The sequence below is a fragment of the Takifugu flavidus genome, chromosome 15 (genome assembly GCF_003711565.1).
Source record: "Takifugu flavidus isolate HTHZ2018 chromosome 15, ASM371156v2, whole genome shotgun sequence".
NCBI lineage: Eukaryota > Metazoa > Chordata > Actinopteri > Tetraodontiformes > Tetraodontidae > Takifugu > Takifugu flavidus.
Window position 1 is genome coordinate 14,009,581 of NC_079534.1, and position 18,939 is coordinate 14,028,519.

Below are 18,939 nucleotides of genomic sequence, written 5' to 3' on the forward strand. Positions count from 1 at the left end.
TCATAAATCACAATTTCTTAGATGGATGACCTGTCGCCCCCCCCCCCCCCCCCAAAGTGACAGAGACGACAGGGTTTTCCTCCAGCCGCACCGCGGACATGCCTCATCACGTATTCCAATCAATACGCGCTAAAAATAGAACTAAACACAGAGCGCCGGGCAGAATGGCACCGTGGACGTCACGTCACAGGTCTCGCCGTCCATTCCACATGACGATTTTCCCGAGTGATTCCCTGCGTCGGTGGGATGGATGCTGACGTACATACAGTAGAGGAGCGCCCCCCCTTCTCCTCAGCCCCTCTTCACAGCTACGCTCCTGCTGCTGTTATGTAACGAGCGTGTTACGAAACCTACGCTGGAACACATGAGCCTGCTGATCATCTAGAGCGTAGTGTGAATGCAGCCACACACACACACACACACACACACACACACACGCGAGCTCTGGAGATTGGTTTCACTCCCTCATCTGTGTGTGAGTACACGCAAATGTTGCCAACTGTACTGGACAAAAGTGTCTGTCTGCTCATGCATACAACGTGCGTGTGCATGCAGATTTGTTAAATACATGGCTATTTATGACGAGAGCGTGACTGTCGGGCTCTGAGCATCTGAAGAGCTTTCACATTTAATTATGTCGCTTGTGGGTGAATGGGTGTGTTGGTAAATGCTACAAATTTAATACCTTTCTAGGGGGAATCTACCCAGCAAGGGAGGTTTTCTGCAACCAGCTTGAATCATTTATTCTGCTCATCTTTAATCAAGCTTTTAACCCTCCATTAGCTCGGTAAATGCACCCTGGCCTCTCTCACTCTCAGCAAGCGAAGGTCGGGACTTTCCCTCAAACCCGCAACATGTTTTACGTAAAGAGTCTTCATGTAGGTTGAGTGAGAACTTTGCGAGAGCTGCGTTCAGCGGCGTGGAAGCGAGCGGCCGTTTCATGTAAGGAATTCATAAATTATGACTGGATGGCGAAGGCGTGAGAACCCAATGAGGAGGCCGCACTTCCACAAACAAACAAAAAAGAAGCAGCAAGCCTGCACACGTGAGAGCGGAGTTACTGTTCTGTGATAATAAATTGGCATGAGATCTGTTACGTAACGTGTCTGCATCTCGCTGGCGTGCACACACTCACATCCAGGTTATGACGGCCACGGTTAGCAGCACATATCCTGTATAAATTCACACTTTCATCTCGGACCTGTAAAGAGTCTGGCCGTAGGATCTGCAACCCTGGACTGTCTGACGCTCTCTCCACGTGCACGCGTCTGTGTATTAGCAGGGCGTATTAGGGCGTCTCTAAAGCGGGGCCTTGTTGGTGTGGGGTAACAGCTCCACAGGCAGTCTTGGATCGACTGGCCAGAATCTAAAATACCTGCATCATTTTGGGGCTTTAATCAAGCCTTGTTCCAAATTGTTAAGAATTTAAGTCCTGGCAGTACAGCACAGCTTACTCTCTGGTCAATCGGACTTAGCGCTGAGCATCCCGTTTAGCGCGCACACTTTAGCATGTACAAAAAATACCAACGTCAGCATTATGTGGGTTTCTCTTCAAGGCACTGAATAGGAGGTGTCATTTCCTTTTTCTAGTGTTTGAACGTGTATTTCCTTTGAAGGTCTGATTATAACTTAGCGTGCTGTGTGGAAGTGAAAAAGAGAACTACAAAAAGTCCTCTACTATCCTTTATGTTTTTATTAGTTATCATTTCCAGTCTCCTTCTGCATTCAAATTCCCCTTCAGTCTTCCCCAAAGCCAGCCCCACTGTCCCGTGGCCCCGCCCACAGCCCAGCGCACGCCAGCAGACCTTGCGGTGTGTCCTCGCCACAGCCTGAGCTGTCACGCTCAAGGATACGCTGCTGACAGCTACGGGTCACTGCAGCCAGGCACAGGGTGGCACACACTTATGAATGATGCAGCGCTCACCATCACCGGGCTCTCTCGCTAACACACCAGGACACAGAATCGGGCCTGATCACCAGCAAGCCCCAGCACGCTGGCGCAAAGGCAGCTGACAGCGTGCACTCAATGTGCCATTAAGGCAGATTTAAAAAGAGACCAAAATCACCAAACACGGTCTGAGCCTGGGGTGTCTTTGAAGGGGGATGAACATACAATGTCTGTGATTCTCGATGTGGTCCTTGTGTTCGTGGCTACTGAAGCTGCTGGCCATAAACTGTTTGGTATAATGAAAACCATAAAACCGCACCAATAAAGGGCTACTTGTACAGCGGAATGCGCTGGTCCCTTTAATAAAACTGCAAATGCATTAGCAATATAGCCCAAAACAAATCGCAATGGCTATTTAATGTAATTATCTAAATTACCGGGGGAAAACAGAGCAAAATTAAAGCTAAAAAGGTTGAAACAAAATAGTGCACATGCATTGTTGTTTGCACTAGCAATGCACAATAATCATCACACAATAAATCGGAGTTATTGGACAACACAATTTCAGCTGAGAAGAGCAGCCCCAGGGGGCTGGTCATCACCGGTCGTCAGCTTAGAACAGACCGCCTTATCGTGCATTTCTAATTTACACACAATGTTCAAATTGGGTCATTTTCTCAGGTCATAATTCAGGACATTGTCACTGCCACGTACTGTGGGGGGGGGGGGGGCTTAAAGAGAGCCCCAAAAAAGGAAAACACACAGGCGAGTGCGTTATTGTCATCTTAAGCACCAGCACAATAACCCCTCCCAGACACAGAGGTTTAAGCTTACCCACCAAGCATTCAACCCCCCTGGGAAGCTCAACAGAGGAGGGTGAAATGTGAGAGCTGGGGATGAAGGGAGGATAGCGATAGAGGAGCGAGCTGACAACACCTCGCGCTAATGCTGAGGCTGAGGTGGCGAGACGAGGACGCTCATCAGTGCAGCAGTTTGATGTTGTGCATAAACAGGCCAACGTGGCGGAGCGTCCGTGCGTGAGCGCTTGTGCATGTTTCCGTTTGCGACTGTGTTCACGTCAGTGATTAATTAGCTTGTAGGGGCTCCCGCCTGTTTGTTGCCCTGGGTTTCCCTGTTCATTTGTACCCCTGCATTAATAATGGCCGTCGCTGAAAGAGAAGAAGCAGAGGCATTTTAATTCCTCTTCATTCCTCTTTAGGCTTATCCTCGTCCGTCTTATTGGTCGTTTTAACAGGATCACAGTCACGATGACCAAGCATCGAACGTTACAAATGATGAAAGCGTCTTGATAATATCTACCATATCGAGACCCAGCGGGCAGAATCTTTCCAATTTCATCATCTCACAACGGCTACAATTTCCACATTTAAACAATTCAAAGCTCGATATAAACGTCCATGAAAACACGGAACTTTTATTATTACTTTACGTGAGATTTGTCAGTGCAACAAAGCAGATTTCGTTATGGGGCAGCGTCATTTGCACGGGTGAAGATGAGCATTGTACTTGACTGTGTGTGCAGGTTGGAAACCCGCCGCCTGCCCGAGGCTCCTGTCGGAAATGGTTACGCTGACAAACGCGCACGTGAAAGTGATGCGTTTGTACCATTTCGTGTCATGAGAGCACCAAAGCTGACACACTTTTCCAGAGCAACATCCACTGGAGCCAATCAGGCAACGAATACAGTGATTCATACAAAATAATGTAAAAAACGTGCAGCAAAATAACAACACTGATCACAGTTTGCCAACAAATTTTAGCGTCACATTCATTTAATGCGTTATTCACGCTTTCATTAAAGCATCCGCATGTGGTGGCGCATGTAGTCGTTTGTAGCGATGTTTGGAATTATTAACCGCTAATCTGAAATTAAGGCAGACTCTGCTTCCACTTCAAGGGCTTTCCCTGGAGGTTAGCCCAGTGACACGCACATAAACACCACAATGTTATTAGCAATTACCCAGTGCTATTCATTATCGGGAGCCGTGCGAGACTTAGAGCAGCTAGAGCTTACGACAAGGCAGTGCAGGCACGTAAGCTTCTGTAGACAACTATATTAAATGTTAGCATTCCTTAAATAGCAAGAGTTCATACAGGTGAAGAGGAGAAGCAATAACATAAGGTAAACAGTGAATGCTATTAGCTCTACTCCAGGTTTGTTGGACTTGGAGTGGATCTGGGTGGATTGAAGAGCGAGGTTAAAGCTACAATCCCGCTCTTTCGGGAGCAGAGTGATGGCAGCGAGGGACGGGACGGCTTCTACACGTCAGAAAGTGGAGGACAAACAGCAGAGCTGCTCTCCCCAGATGATGCACTGGAGCCAGTGAATGAACGGGATTGTGATGTTGTTGCACATTCCCCTGGCACCACGTGGCTCCCCACCAACACCACCCTTTCCCCCTCCAAACCCCACCATCACCTCCCTCTCTCCTTTTGTTTTGTTTAAAGTTTAACAAGGGCTGGAAGAGTGGAGGGTTGAAGAGGGCATCCGGGGTGTTCTGGCACAGCTTCATGTCACATGCAGGGGCCATGTGAAAGCGGTGGCATTGGGGGTGTGGCGGGGGGGGGGGTAGTGAGAGAGGGACAGTGGGAAAAAAAGAACTAAAGAGGGAAAGTTTGGAACAAGAGGGACTGGGAAACGGCGAGTGCTACAGAAGAACGGCTGAGACAAACATGTGCAGGACACCAGTGAAACAGGAAGTACTGACTGGGCAGCGTGTGAATGAGAAAACATTGAAAAGCAAAGGTGCCGTAAGTAAGGCTACTTCCTGGTGCAGTAGGTGAAAGCTCGTCTACCCCCCCCAGGCAGCATATACCAGGCAGCGTTCAGTATTCATGCATCAAGCAAGTCAGGTTATTGTCCACCTGATAAAGTTTTATATTAACGTTTCTTATTGCTTAAACACCAGTTGATAAATGCTCTTTTGTAGTTTACATTTATTATTGTCACTTAATTAGGATAGATATTAGATTAGATAGGATTATTGTTAGTGAAATCTGGAGGGAAAGCACCTTTCAGAACATATTCTGGTACCAGCAGCACCAGCATGGCTTGCTCTCAAAGGTGAGGAAGTTTCAGCAGGTTTTTTTTGGGAGAGATAAACTTTTAACTAGGTCATTTCATATCAATAGCTTGGTCTCTTTTTTTTCTATTGGGCCAGAGTCCACAGAAAAGAAATCCAGCTCCACCCAAACAAAACTTATCTGGCTGCGTCCAGATGACACCAACGGAGATTAAGGGACCGTTTGCTCACATTCTGTAGAACTCTGGGCCAAACCCGGCTACGTTTGCCGCGGGAGAAGCTGCATCTGTTAAAACAAAATCTCGAATAAAGCGTTACGATTTCCTCCTCACCGTGGCACGCGTCACAAACGAAATCAAATGCTCGGATTAAGTTGCAATGCAAAACAACCTCCCTAAAGACTTCACGATTGCGAAATCAATAAAAGCATGGCGGCATTTGAACGCCTCCCACCGCTCCTGCAGCCTGTAGATCCCCTGCTCGGAATTTTTTGGTTCTACTGCTCAGGGCTACAGATGTTGTCTGGTATTAGGGAATGCTGCCCCTGATCAAAGCCGTAGAAAGTGAGCCCCCGCTGGACTGCCTCTAATCCCCACCCCCCCGGACTCAGGCATGTGGTCAATCCAGGCAGGAACTGGAGCTCCACTCAGGGTAAGGCAGCAATACTCGGTAACCCTGCCGAGGGGAAAATATCCACCACTGTCTGTAGCCTGTACAGGCCCTGGTGATTCCCATAAGGCCCTTTCATGAAGTACACCAAAGTCATTGCATTCGAGGCCCCTTTCAACTCTTGTTAAGATACGTTAAGATCATACAGCAATCTGATTTCATTCCTTCAGCAAATACTCTCCTCTTTCTCTAAAAACGCACCAATTTGGCTGGACTCTTTGAATCTGACGGGGAGGAAATCATCTCCAGGAGGCTACATATTAATAATTTAAAGTCATCTTGGTTGTGCATTCCCACTGACTGGGGAGCTGGATATGTGCACTGATTCACACTTTGCTGTGGGCATCATATAAGCGACACAAGTGGCAGCGTGGATTGCAATCTGTCCTGATTGCATTTTGAGCGCATCCATGCCTTTAATTTCACGCGGTCAAGCACCATCTGATTGCAATCTGATCATTTTAATGCCACGTGTTTAAGGGGCCAGAATGAGAGAGCGGCGGGAAATCAACGTGACTTTGCTTCACTTACTGTGGATTTATCCGTGCAACGCTAAACTGTGAGACGGTCGTCCTGCCCGTCTCCCAGAGGCAGACGCATCGACGTGCGCTTTTTCGTTAACGCGTGAGAATGACCAGTAATTCTCAGAACGGAAAAAAACAATAAGCTGGGGACAGATAAAGAGATATGGGCAGATAAACACAAAGTGTCAGATGGTGTGAGGGAGGAGGAGAAGACGTGAGGAGAGATTGCCAAGGCAAAAAGGGGGTGGGGGGGGGGGGGTCGATCATGAGAGAAATTGAGAAAGAGGAAGATTCAGCGGGGAGGGTGACAGGATGTCAGCCAAGAATGCAATCTATACCGGGCAGAATCAAAGAGACTGTACGACATTCGAAGGGCTACAAACCGACGCCAGAATATTCCGCACGTCCAGACGCGGCCACGGAGAGATCCACGATATACAATATGTATACGTGCGGGTGGAGCACAGCCACATTTATGATGCTACAATCAGCACAGACGCGGAGTGTGAATTTGATTTGAGCTGCGACTTGAAATCTGATCACAACAACAGCCTGACTCAGCAAACGGCCACTTCGACGGCGTTAACGGTCGCGATGAGGAGGGATCTGGAGCGAAGACAACGCAGCAGGCCGCTAATTCGCTCGCCATTATTGTGCTGGGAAGTATCCGCTCTGCATTTTGGTCATTATTCCTTTAGATAATTATTAATACAAGCAGATGGCCCGATCATCCAAACATAAGAGCCCCTTAATTATTACAAAGCCTCAGCGAAGGATAACGAAAATAGAAATTAATTTGCATTTCCCAGACAGCTGAACTCAATTGCACCCGTTTCGTGCTGCGTTTACTTTTTTAGTAAATAAAGAGGTGAGTGTGGGAGTGGTCTGTGGAAAGCGGGAGCGATGTGGCGCAGACGAGGCCACGAGAGCGCTTCTCTGCTGCGTAGCTGTCACAGCCTGCTGGAGAAAGCTGGGGGCTTCATTAAGCCTTTAAACCCTGCAGAGTCTGCTAAGTCATGGCGTCAGCATCAACCGCCTCCTCGGAGAAGGCCTGAGGTTAGAGCGGAAAGCCTTGGCGCTATACTCGGATTCCTGAGCACTTTGGGTGTGATTCAAATATACTGAAATATATATAAGTGCTTCAAGTCTAAACCACTGGAGAAGGATGTTGACGATGGAGCGAGAGAGGGGAGCAGACCGACATTTGACTTCAGCACTTTTACATTAGTTAACAAATATGTTTACATGGAGTTTTTGGGGGGGGGGGCATCTTTCAGCATTTTCTAGTTCACTCAAGGACGTCTGCGCGATCTCAATCTGTCAAAAATAATTAATTCACCTTCTCCCTCTCTCTGTCTGTCGCCCACCCTTCTATATTACTGTTATTCTGATGAACACTGTACACAAAGTCGCTATGATTCTGTCTCCGTGGTGCCTTCACTGCAGAGGGAACCAGAGAACCAAAAGGGCCACACAGGAATGGGGAGAACATGGAAACTCTGCTTGGAATAGCTAGCCCCAAAAATGATCATAACTCTATAAAATGTAGGATGAATCCAACAAATGCATATGAGGTGAATGTGTGGCATCGCTAACAAAAGCTGGGTGTTGTCAGGTTATCACCCTCCACTGGTAAATATGAGCTTTAATCCAGGTGATGGGAAGATGTGTGTTGAATCCGTGCGTCCGGGACACAAAGCAATAAAAAAGCCCCAGTATTTTGGGGGAATTTTGTCAAATAAACACCTCGATGAGACAAAAGCAATTCGACCCAAAATCAAAATATGTTTCTTCTGCCAAGAAAACTTTATATCAAAAAGTATACAGAATAAATATAATATGCTATATTGAGAGAGGAATAAATTCCAAATCATCGGGATAACATTATCTTTTACCACATAAAAACACAGTTGTCTGGTTCTTGCATTATCTCCAGCACTTATTATTACTACTGTTCTTCCTCCGGAGCTGAGAGAACCTGGCGTTATTCCCCTGAAACCAACGTGCAGCACATTGATCTCAACCTACTGGTATTAACAATGGCACCATTTTACGCCAGTATATGACAGCAAGCCATAAAAACACCCATGAATCCGAGCACAACTTGAGTTTGCATAAACCATCTCAGTTTTAATAGGGCAATGGGAACACGGGTGGAAATGTTCATCCATGCACTCCAGCATACTTCAGTGCATGGATGTGAGTGGTTGCACAGCTAAGCAGCTAAGCAGGCTAATGAAACTAAATAATTTAGTGTGCTGGTTTGGTTTGGTTAAGGATATGCTCACTATGCTACTCCCTTTTTAATAGGAGTCTAAATCTGCACGGTTAGGGGGCGTTCCAAGCGGGGGGGGGGGGCTTTATGCTTGCAGAGTCCACACAGCAAAGGCCCTTTAAACTCAGTGTTACTGACCTGAATATAACAGGTTTATTGGGATTTTTGGCTAAATCATGACTCCAAGTATGCACCGAAGCTTTTGTACTTTTATTTAAAGGGATGGCTTTTTTGGGGGCCCCACAGCAATAAAATAAGCAAGTATTGATTATCTGCCTGTGTGTGCCTTTCTTTAGAGAAAAAACTATTTTCCCTTGTCTGCAAAACTCTAATAAAGCTGGCTCAGCATGACAAGAGGCTCCTGTGTGGGTAGCTCTGAAAGGATCACTCCTCGGCCTGCCAAAGAGGACAGCGGCCCTTTGATCTGAGAAGCCTTATGTACATGTGCACGTGCATGCGTGTGTGTGTGTGTACAAATGTTTGTGTGTCTAGTGGGGCAAAGTGAGCTCTCTCATCTGGGCACTACTGCTGACTCCATGCACGACCCGACCCCCTTCCGAGTCAAAGTGGCCCCTGCTTTTCCAGAGGACATGGTCACCAGCTCCAGCCCCACTGGACCACACATCTGCCACCTGCTTCCTTCATCCTGAGGTGCCAGATGCCTCATACTCTTTTAACACTGATTTCAGCGCCGCTTGTGGTCGTTCATACAGGTAAAATATAGCACTACAGTTGTGCAGTAAGGGTGAAAACAGGTGTTGTGTGCACCGACGTGGGACGGTGGACAACAGCCAACCTCTATTTCCACCATCCAGTCAGACAGCCTTCCGACGGCAGCTCTCCGTGAGTCAGTGGCATCCCCCTCCTTTCCCCGACCCCGCTCCACACACTCGTTTCCTCTCGAGCCTACGTGCCTGACATTCTGAACGAGCCAGAGTGCATTCCTCGCATTCTTCTGTCTCGTATTAAGGAACGAGAAGGAAAGTGGGCCAGATATTCCAATATCATCAGCCTTCTGGTGGCAGCAAAGACATCGATGACAACTGGACCCTCGCTGCAAAGCCCGGTCTTGGTTCTGACTGCTGTCATTGGCTAAGGGTGGGTGGGGGGGGGGCTAAAGACAGCTGAGTGACCAGGGTTAAGCTGTCTCACATGGGAAGTGTGGATATGGCTACTTTTAGCTTGTTTAGCTCAGTTAATTGCAAAGCCTACACAGTCCACAATGTGATGCCGCCCAAATTAAAAATCATTCCACCTCGAGCATCAGGTGCACGTGACTGCGCGACGGCACACACAAACATTTTCAGATCCATACTGGTGACCTCTGATTCAGCAGCCTCATGAGTCAGGGGGCAGGAGAGCCCTCGTGTCTCATGTCCACATTTCAGGCCCACTCGATGGTTTATCGTCCACTGTCCCCGGCAGACACTCACTCTCCCTCTTTATCTTCTCTGCAACAAAAGCAACAGTGTGGCAGGATGAAAAAAGGGGTTTCCTGAGCCGTGGAAGAGCACGTTACCCTTTCTTGGCAGGCAGTTACTCAGCGTGCTGCAGTGGATGCCAATGGGACGGACTCTCTGCGGAATCTCAATGACTAGACCTCGCTGGGTCTGCACAGGAAGGGCCCACAGTCCTCCCAGCCAGAAGGGGTGGGAACAGTCTCCCTCTTCTACTCTTCATCCAACCACAAAGGCATTTCGCCGGTTCATTTGGATGACAATGGGGCGAGAGGCGTAGAGGGCCTCATGTCCGAGCACCATAAGTTGTGGCGATGGCACGCACGACCCCGACAAACCCAGTTGAGGACGGCAGAAGCGTAGGGAGGGAGATCTGGGAAATTTAAAGTGTCTCCCAGGGCAGGTGATGCTAGCAAATCAGTAATTGGACCCGGTCCTCGCTGTCAACCATTTGTTAGTACAGCACAGGTTGTTTAGAACTGTTCCGTACAATCCAATTAGAGTCACAACTGAGAACTTTTGGAGCTTCACACGATACACGCTGGTGTGAACATATCTGCCGTACTTTTACAACGGTGTTATGAAAACTTCAAAGGCTTTATTAGGCGTCCACACTAGGCGCGACCTGCTGAGGAGGGGATGAAATCATGTCCAAATTAGATATTTAACTTACCTGCATAGAAACGGAGCAAGGAACCAATTTCTGTGTTAAGGCCTTCCTCTTGAACTCTCCAGGGGTCCTTAAATCCAAGCTTAAAGAGAAAGTCGCTTTGGATCTGCAGAGGCCTCTCATCTGGACTAAGTCTCCTGACGGCTTCGCCGTGCAGCTGTACATACAGTGTGGGGTTGGACTCGCCGGCTTCTTCACCTCCGTTTGCTCTTAGCCCTGAATTTAAAAGACTCTGACCAGAGTCTGGGTCTTGGATGTCAGGTGTATTAGCTACAGAACAGACTCTTGACAATGACTCGTCACAGCTGCTGGGTGTTAAGCTGCTCAGACTGTGTGGGAGTCTGCTGTTCGGCTCCACACCGTTGGCCATGTTGTTTAAATGGTCCATGCTGCACTGCTGGTAGTTGGCGTTGACGGCACTGATTCCATTAGAGTGATGCTGGGAGATGGGATCCATGCTGGCCTCCGAAGCAGGACCATCGAGCTCCAGCTCATCCGAAGAACTGAGATACATGTCCTGCCCCTCCGTGGCGCTGTCGAACGAGGGGCTGAGGATGGAGGCCTCCGTGCCCAGGACCATGTAATCGCTGAGAGAGTCCCGGTGCTCGCTGAGCCGGGCTCCAGAGCTCAGGTCATCAAAAGCACTGCTCTCTACATCCGAGCCAGAGTTTAATCCGGAGCTATCCACGCCATTCCGGTTCTCCGAATCGTCCTCGTTCTGCGTGTCCATGTTGGAATTCAGATCTGACATTGAGCAACTTATATTTTCATGTGAATCCGGTTCAGGGGTGAAAAGTTTTTCCTCGACGTACTGTTGCTTCTGCCTCTCGTCGGAATTGTCCCCCAGCAGCAGCCTCAACCTGTCACCCGGACGGTCCCTCAAATCGGCGGGCTCCAGGGGAGACAGCATGCGCTTCAGGCTCGCGTCGGCGCCCACCTTGCACGGTTTATCGTCGAATTCATATTTGTTGTGGCAGTTGCCATTTTGGTCAATCTTGGGGCTATCTTTAGAGAAAATGCGCATAACGGTACTTGACTTACTGCAGAGTTTGCTCAGACGGAGCGCCACCTCGCCGGCCGTGGTGTCCATCGTGCAAAGAACCGGTCTGGGATATGAAGGCGTCAGCCTGTCGTGGACGTGGATGGAACCCCGATGGAGGTCCGATCTCACCCACTCGCGGTCGGCGGGCTGCAGCTGCATGTTCTGTCGGTGTTTCAGCAGGGTCTTCCGGTCCAAACTCCGAGTGTGCAAAGACGCAGAGGACAGGGCCGAGTTCATCTTGGCGCTACAGGCGGCGGGGACAGCTGAGGTGGCGGCGGCGGCGGCGGCGGCGGCGGTGGCTGCAGCTGCGGCGGAGAGGTTCCTCTTCAGGCGCCTCCGTCGCAACAGGAGAGAGCTGGAGTTGCTGGACGACCCGCGGCCATTAGCCGCGCCGGCACCGTTTGACGCACTGCTTCTCGCGGCGGAGGCGGAATGACAGGGGCTATTCCCGTTCTTTGCTTCTAAGCGGGAAGATGCCAGATATCCACCGCCATCATCCGCCGGAGTCCCCCGGGCGACAGACAGTCCGCTTGGCTTCTTCATTAACTTGATCGCGCCTCCTTCCGACGCCCCATCCTCAACGCCAGCTTGCATACTTTCCATCTCGGCCAATGAAAAGTCCCCCCACTCTAAATAACGGTGCGCACTTCTTTAGGCGTGCGATCACGACATTTAAAAGCCTGAATACTTGCCCGCCGCGGTGAATGTCCTCCGACTGGGCGGCGTTGTTGGCTTAAACTGGTAGTCATTCAATACTTGTCTTCCCTTCCCTGTCGGAGTCTCCTCCGCGGCTCCAGAAAATACATTTTCCCGATTCAGCTCGCTGGAATGGGTCCGTGCGTGCGAGGACAGATCAGGGCGGAGACGTGACCGCGCGTCCCATTTAGACTAAAATAAGGAGCCGGAATATGAAATGAACGTCGGGCGACCTCCTACGCAAATATTCGCTTTTATATATTCATGAGGAGACAAGATGGGGTCGCCACAACAGCGCAAAGGACGTTGGGAAATGTAGTATTACTGGCAACACCGCTCCAGCCCGCCTAAACTGCCGAGTCGGAGTGTTGGGAATACATAACCCATGATGCATTTCGTCAGGTTCATTCAAGTGATGGGACGGACAAATGAGAGGCGTAAACATAGCTCATATAAAATGTTGAGTGCGCAACTTCTGGGGTTTCAAACTTCCCCGGGGTGTTTTCGCGATTGGAGTGCCCCTACCGAGTCCCCGAGGGCCGCAATCCAACCGGGTTTTCTGTTTTACCGGGCAAACCAAGGAAAGTAGGATCCCAGGTGAAAGCGTTGTTTACCTGGTAGGACCAAAAGCCCGGATGGATTGTGCCCCTCGAGGACTGGGTCCGGACACCCCTCGAGTAGAAAAACAATCAAACAATTTTTAGTTACAGCACAGCAAATATTGACTTATCAGTTTGTGCACCGCAAACTTCCTCAAACAACAAAAATACGTTGCTTTTTGTTGTATTTTAAATGATGAAGTGGCGTAAAAGAGATAACAAATAAGGGCTTTTGACATGACGCCATTTCAGAGGGTGAAACAGGCTTCGTCATAATGTTGCATCTGTCGCCATCTAGTGGACGAAAACACAGCAGCAACATTTTGTTGAAACGTACTTCGAGTAGGCTCGTTTTACTGATAATAAAAATTTGTCAAGAATTGGTCCTTTCATCCTGCTTTCTAAAATGATTTGTGTAAACGAAATTAAATGATATAAAATGAAAATCGATTAATGTGGGGTCGATTCAGTCCATCAAAAACAACGTATAAGGGAGCACATTCACCTTGTTTTCCACATTTTTCTTTAATTCGCTTTGCAAGTTTCTGTTCGATAATGTGATAATCACTTTAACGATTTCCAGTTCAAATCATAATTAATTAAACGGGATGTTTATCTGGGAATCTGTTTTTGTTGTTTAATCCAATCAATTTCACGGAAGGTATTAAATTAAAAACTAATTAAATTAATTAAATTATGTCATTAATTAAACATTAATGGTGAGATTTTTTGTAAAATGGCTTTGTATCACATAAACATAAGTTTATTCCCCAGTAATGGCTCATCATTTGTTTGATTAGAATCAGGCACACAGACTGGTTGGAATTCATGATGCATATTTATCCCCTGCAGTCTCATCATCCCTCCAAAAGCTGATTGCCATAGCAACATGTGAGTATAGACAGTGACTGGGATTCTTTCTCAGGGAAAAAACCCATAGAAAAGAATATGTCTCACTGTCAGCTGACAGAAGATGGAAAAAGAAAAACTTTTGTTAGTGGATGTAATGGTTTGCCATTTTTTAATTATTTATTTATGTTTTACATCAAGTCACGGCACCACACAAGCAAAACATTAAATTAAACAGCACTGCACTGCTTTTTTTTGTTGAGCCACTAGATGGAAGGTTCTCCCGTCACTCCCGGTCATGGAATGACCTTCAGACCACCCTGCAGCTGGCTGATATATCGCATGTGGAGATTCAAAACTCTTTAAAACCAAACAAACCAATGTTTAACTGAGAAGTGCCTTTGCTTTAGAATGTTGGATGCTGTGCTGGCATGGCTGGCTCTACCTTGAATAACACATTTAATCTGAAGGGATTTAGCAGAGATATTACGGATTTTTACTGATGTAAAGTCACACACAGACACAGACACACACACACACACTCATGCCATGATCTGAGCAAACGCCTTCAATCTTTCCAGACATTGATCAGTGGTGCTGTTTCACACTAAGAAGGGCAATGTGTCTTTTCAGAGTGGGAACCGAACACTCATGGTAGTCATTACACAACTTCCACTTCTACTAGCCAGTGAAAAATAAACCAAAAAGGGCCATTTGATAATAGATTGTATTTTTATTATTTGACAAAACACAAAGTACCGACTATGGCAGCCAGGACTGACGATTAACATCTGATATGCATGTGTAAACCAGGAAGGAAGAATTTCAGATCCTCTCAATCACTGTCATTTGGACTTTTTCAGTGCTCGGCGTCTCCGTCTGGCTCCTGAGCAGAATAAGTCATATGATTCCATTTATTTTGCATTTTAGTGTCAAATGTGAGGACTTCACTGTCTTCCCCAGCAGTTTCAGATAAAGTCATGTGGTACCTTTAGTGGAAGATTTGCCAACAGCAGTTCTCTTTTTACGCAGTCTTGGGTTCTGATTCCTGGAATTACGTCTGGCAGCTGGAGCTTTAGTTCTAGTCGTCTGCCTCTTACCTGTGGGGACAGAGGCAGGCAGTAAATCCACTGTCATCGCAGTATCATTACTCTCTTTGGTTTTACTCTTTTTGTGTCCTCGGTTGCTTGCAGCAGCAGCAGCAGCAGCAGCAGCAGGGAGGGTGGTTTGCACCCCAGAGGTGGTGGCGGACTCTGCGGGTGGCCCCCCCAAGGACCTGCCGGTCCTGGAGCCGTCTGCCGCCCCGCGCCCACGTCCGCGTCCGCAGGGCGGGAGCATGAAGGCAGCAGCGGGCTGCTTTGCCCCAAAGTCACTGTCGAAGGTCCCAAACTTGCTGCTGTTGACTGTGACACACAAGAACGCGTCACCTCTCAATATTCACTCATGAATTCATCACTTTCATCGTCAGTGGTGTGATCCATTGTCATTTGTCTTCTTTTTCTTCGACTGACCTCTAGTTTTTCCTCTCCCTGCTTTATCTTCTTCATACTCCTCTTCCTCACTTTCTGATGCCTCCTCTATTCCTGTAAAAGGATCAGTGATCAGTAAAAGTCAATAGAGCCAGTAGTGATAACCACCAGAGGTGTCACAGATGATGGAACCTTTAGGAACGGCTTCTCCTTGGTTTGGTTTTCCATTCTCTAGTTCCTCCTCTGAGCTGCTAACGGAAGAACACATAAACTCCTTTAAATATCAGATGTACAACACAAGAAAAGGAAATCATTTGAGCTAATGTGACCTGCTATTTTCTGACCTGCAATCCACCTCCAAGCCCTCGTAATTGCTGTAGTCGCTGTCATCGCTGTCATCGCTGTCTTCCAAAGCCTCGGTGATTCCCATCCTCTCTCCTCTCCCCGTATCTGTGCTATTAGGCTTCGTCTTGCTTTTTCTCTCTGTGTGGAAACCCCCCCAACGGCTTGAGCTGCTCCATGCCGCCTTAGCCTCCTCTGTTGTCGGAGTGCTGTGCATTGTGAAGTCGTACCAGTTTTGAACTAGGAAGGCATCTAAATCCCCATCCGGTCTCTGTTTGAAGATGTAGTAGGATCCATCTTCTGTGGCCATGTTCCTGGACTTGCCATAGAGACTAACAAAGACAGACAAAGTAAATTCACCATCAGCGGATGTTTCGGGGCCTCAGCGATGTTGTGCTTTATCCTCACATTTTGCCGTCTCTGCCATTGATCTGGAGACTCAAGGACTGGTCTTTTTTTCCAAACCTGCCAGCTCCACTTTCTAGCGTCTTCATCTCTTCAGACGGTGGACAATCATGCTTCAAATATGCCTGGTGAGGGACGGTCAAAAGATGTGTGAACTCTGCAGCTCTGTTAATGTTATGCCAGAATGCACCTTTCTAAATGCTGAATTAACTTAAGTAAAAAGACTTCTCGATGAATGGTATGTATGGTTTAATCAGTATGGATTTCTCTACAAAAACCTTCATATATCATTATTCCACAATGAAGCTTGGATAAGAAGCCCACCTGCTTCCAGGTGGAAAAGTCGACATTGTCATCCGGGTTAAAATTCCTTATGTTGTATGTGATGTCCCTGTTTCTATGACATGGAACAAGACAAACATAAAAACCAAGATTTACATTAAATATGAGTCACAACCTAATATTGAGAATAGAAACTAGATTTTAAAAAACAAGCTATATCAATATAAATAAATTTTTTTATTGACATTTAGAAAAAAGAAAAAAAGACCAGCACACTACAAATAAACAGCCACAAACTAAACACAGCAGGGATCGTTCTTTAACACCCAATTCACGTCAAAGGAGGGAATTTTTCACTCACTGCGGAATTCGGACGATGTGTTCCGTCGTCGACGTGCCTAAAGTGTCTGAACCGCTTTCCTGCTTTTCCTCCTTTACAGTGTTAGACTATGGAAAAGAATTCAACATAAGCAGAAAATGTGTCATATCGTAATAAATAAACAAATAAATTGGACGCCACTTTTAACATCTTCTAACAATAATGAGTGAATGAGCGGCTTCATGCGCAGGTCGTGACCTCAGTAATATATCTCGGTCACATTTTGTTCATATTCTCATTTGTAGAAATACACCTGTCATTAGCATGTTGTGTTACTACACTTTTTAAAGAGCGAAACAAAATAATAAATAAATACAATGATTAGGAATCCCTTTTATTTCTGAAAGAGATCCATTTAGAAAGCCCCCTCCCCCCGGGGCTCCCTTGTATCTTACCAAATCCATGGTTGGTCGTATTTATGATGAATTCCTCAAGATCAGCGGTTGGGGCAACGTTGCCGATGGTTCAATCTGCATGAAGGGGAGTAACGGAAGTAACGGAAGTAACGGAGAATTCGCAACAGTTTTAACGCACATCAGGTAGTGTTCGAGCTAGTCCCCAGCTTAGAACTTTACTTCTATCTTATTCAACCAAATGGCTTAGAGCAAAAGAGAATTGCAATTATAGGAAATTAATATTTTGAGCAAAAATACTTTTCTTATAACTCGGTCGTTTTTGCTTTAAATTTTTTTAAAGAAAAATACGTTTGGTTTTAAAACCAGAGCTCTGTACTTACGTGGTAAGGCTTTGGGTTAGGGTTAGGGTTGCAAATCGGTCCTCTTCACTCGCGATGTAATAAATTTTGCGAAGGTGTGGCGCTGCATTTACTGGGCGGAGCCTAGAGAAGCCTCGACTTCCGGGTTACGCCCACACCCCCACGTGTTCTGGGAGGTCTGGCTCAACTTTACCTGTGAAGTGGAGAAAACAGCCTCTTTAGCGCCTCATTCGAAGAGATATTTAAATAGTTTGTCATCCCACTGATGCGCTTATGTGCTACAGTTTATATGTGTAAAGAAAGCTGATATAAGATTTTAAACATAACCCGTTCGCTGATGCCAACCGGTGAATCTGCTACCCTGCTGTGTTTGACTGATACGGTCAAATAAGGCTTAGGAGTGTCTTGATGTGTCTTTTTGACACTCTAAGGTGATCCGTCTTCATTACCAGCAGCGTGTTTGTGCACGAGAACATGTCAGTTTTGTAATAGTGCCACCTGCGCCTATTTGCCAGCTGTGCGGCCCCCATGAGCAGATGCATAAACCCCATCTGGGACGAGCTGCTTCACAAAATATCCATTTAGCAGAGGTCCAGATCAGAGATTGGGAGACATCGAGGAGGATAGGGATGGAATGTCACCTGAGATGCTTTTGAGTCTCACATGTTGTCCATTAAGAATGGATTTAACAGGAAAACAGTTTACTTTCCAAGCAAAGGAAAGGAGCGAGACAAACGTGCTGGGGACCAAATCCTTACATATACCGACAAGTAAATTAATTTAGAATTGTATTCATCACAGTCCCTCAGATTGGGGCAGAGGGGACAGCGGTGTAGAAAAGAGCACAGGATTTAGATACGCACAATCTTGTTTTTACTCTAATCATTCATGGTTGCAGCCTCCTCTGTTTTACTCTCAAATCTCTTTTGGGTTGCAAATCTAATCTGATTGCAGTTTTTGCTAAACAGCAAAATGGCAGCTTTGGTGTCCCCCTCAATAATTGCAGTCCAGAAAGCATCCTGTTTATTGTCCACCCCCCGAATTTTGGGACACACCCTTTCAAGGATCAAAAGGCACCCATACAACATAATAAAGCTGAGCAATCTCGGCCGGATATTTGTTCATCATTAAAGAGCATGAATGCCTTCATGCTGAAGATCTGAGCATCTTGTGGCCCATGATGAAGTGCTCCTGGGTGGAGCAGGGCTCCAGGCCAGCCGTCATTATTATCATTATGATGACAGGGTTCCATCCAGGAATGAGCTGCTCCCTGTCTTGGTCTTGCTGTGTCCCACCAAACAGAAAGCATGAAATTCTTGTGTTCTTGGATCACTTGCATCTTGTAATCTTATAATTAAGGCACCACTAGAAAGTGTTCAGCAAACGCACCCGTTTTAAAGCAAGATTATCAATTATATGTTGATTCTATTCTTTCAGTGTGGTGAGAGATTTTTGAAGCAGAAATGTTGGAATACATGAACAGCACGCCATACTTGGGCAGAGCTTTGCGTGAATTACTGCAGCGACGCTACGTTGCGTGGAGGCGATCAGTCGATCGCACCGAGATCAATTTTCTGATGCCTGGAGTTTTGGGTTTCCATTTGCTGCAAGCCATAATTATCACAATTCAATAA

General features: G+C 46.9%; 2 protein-coding genes across 4 annotated transcripts in view; both read right to left on the reverse strand.

Annotated features, from left to right (window-relative positions):
• Positions 1-12,504, reverse strand: part of phlpp1 (PH domain and leucine rich repeat protein phosphatase 1) — a 30,725-nt gene extending 18,221 nt beyond the window's left edge. For both annotated transcript variants that reach the window (XM_057056285.1, XM_057056284.1), the window contains exon 1: positions 10,531-12,504. In XM_057056285.1, coding sequence (XP_056912265.1) covers positions 10,531-12,172 — 1,642 coding nt within the window. In that variant the 5' untranslated portion in view covers positions 12,173-12,504. The remainder of the gene's footprint in view (positions 1-10,530) is intronic.
• Positions 12,505-14,426: 1,922 nt separating this feature from the next.
• LOC130538640 (general transcription factor IIF subunit 1-like) lies at positions 14,427-17,197 on the reverse strand. Of its 2 annotated transcripts, none has more exons than XM_057056454.1 (10): positions 16,986-17,197; positions 16,573-16,658; positions 16,254-16,326; positions 15,933-16,054; positions 15,527-15,856; positions 15,375-15,430; positions 15,225-15,296; positions 14,880-15,116; positions 14,703-14,813; positions 14,427-14,599 (listed from the first exon to the last, which is right to left on the reverse strand). In XM_057056454.1, exons 1-10 carry the CDS (start codon positions 16,992-16,994, stop codon positions 14,559-14,561), a joined length of 1,137 nt encoding a protein of 378 aa, XP_056912434.1. In that variant the 5' UTR covers positions 16,995-17,197; the 3' UTR covers positions 14,427-14,558. The 2 variants fall into 2 exon arrangements, with proteins under 2 accessions (XP_056912434.1, XP_056912433.1); XM_057056453.1 differs by having other exon boundaries at positions 15,375-15,433; positions 16,986-17,195.
• Positions 17,198-18,939: the final 1,742 nt, after the last annotated feature.

What these genes read in the sequence shown, in the direction of transcription:
- LOC130538640 (XM_057056453.1), bottom strand. An exon ending in CACATCGTCCGAATTCCGCA is followed by an intron (nt 16,327 to 16,572) that starts GTGAGTGAAAAA and finishes TCCATGTCATAG; the next exon opens with AAACAGGGACATCACATACA. An exon ending in ACTTTTCCACCTGGAAGCAG is followed by an intron (nt 16,055 to 16,253) that starts GTGGGCTTCTTA and finishes GTCCCTCACCAG; the next exon opens with GCATATTTGAAGCATGATTG.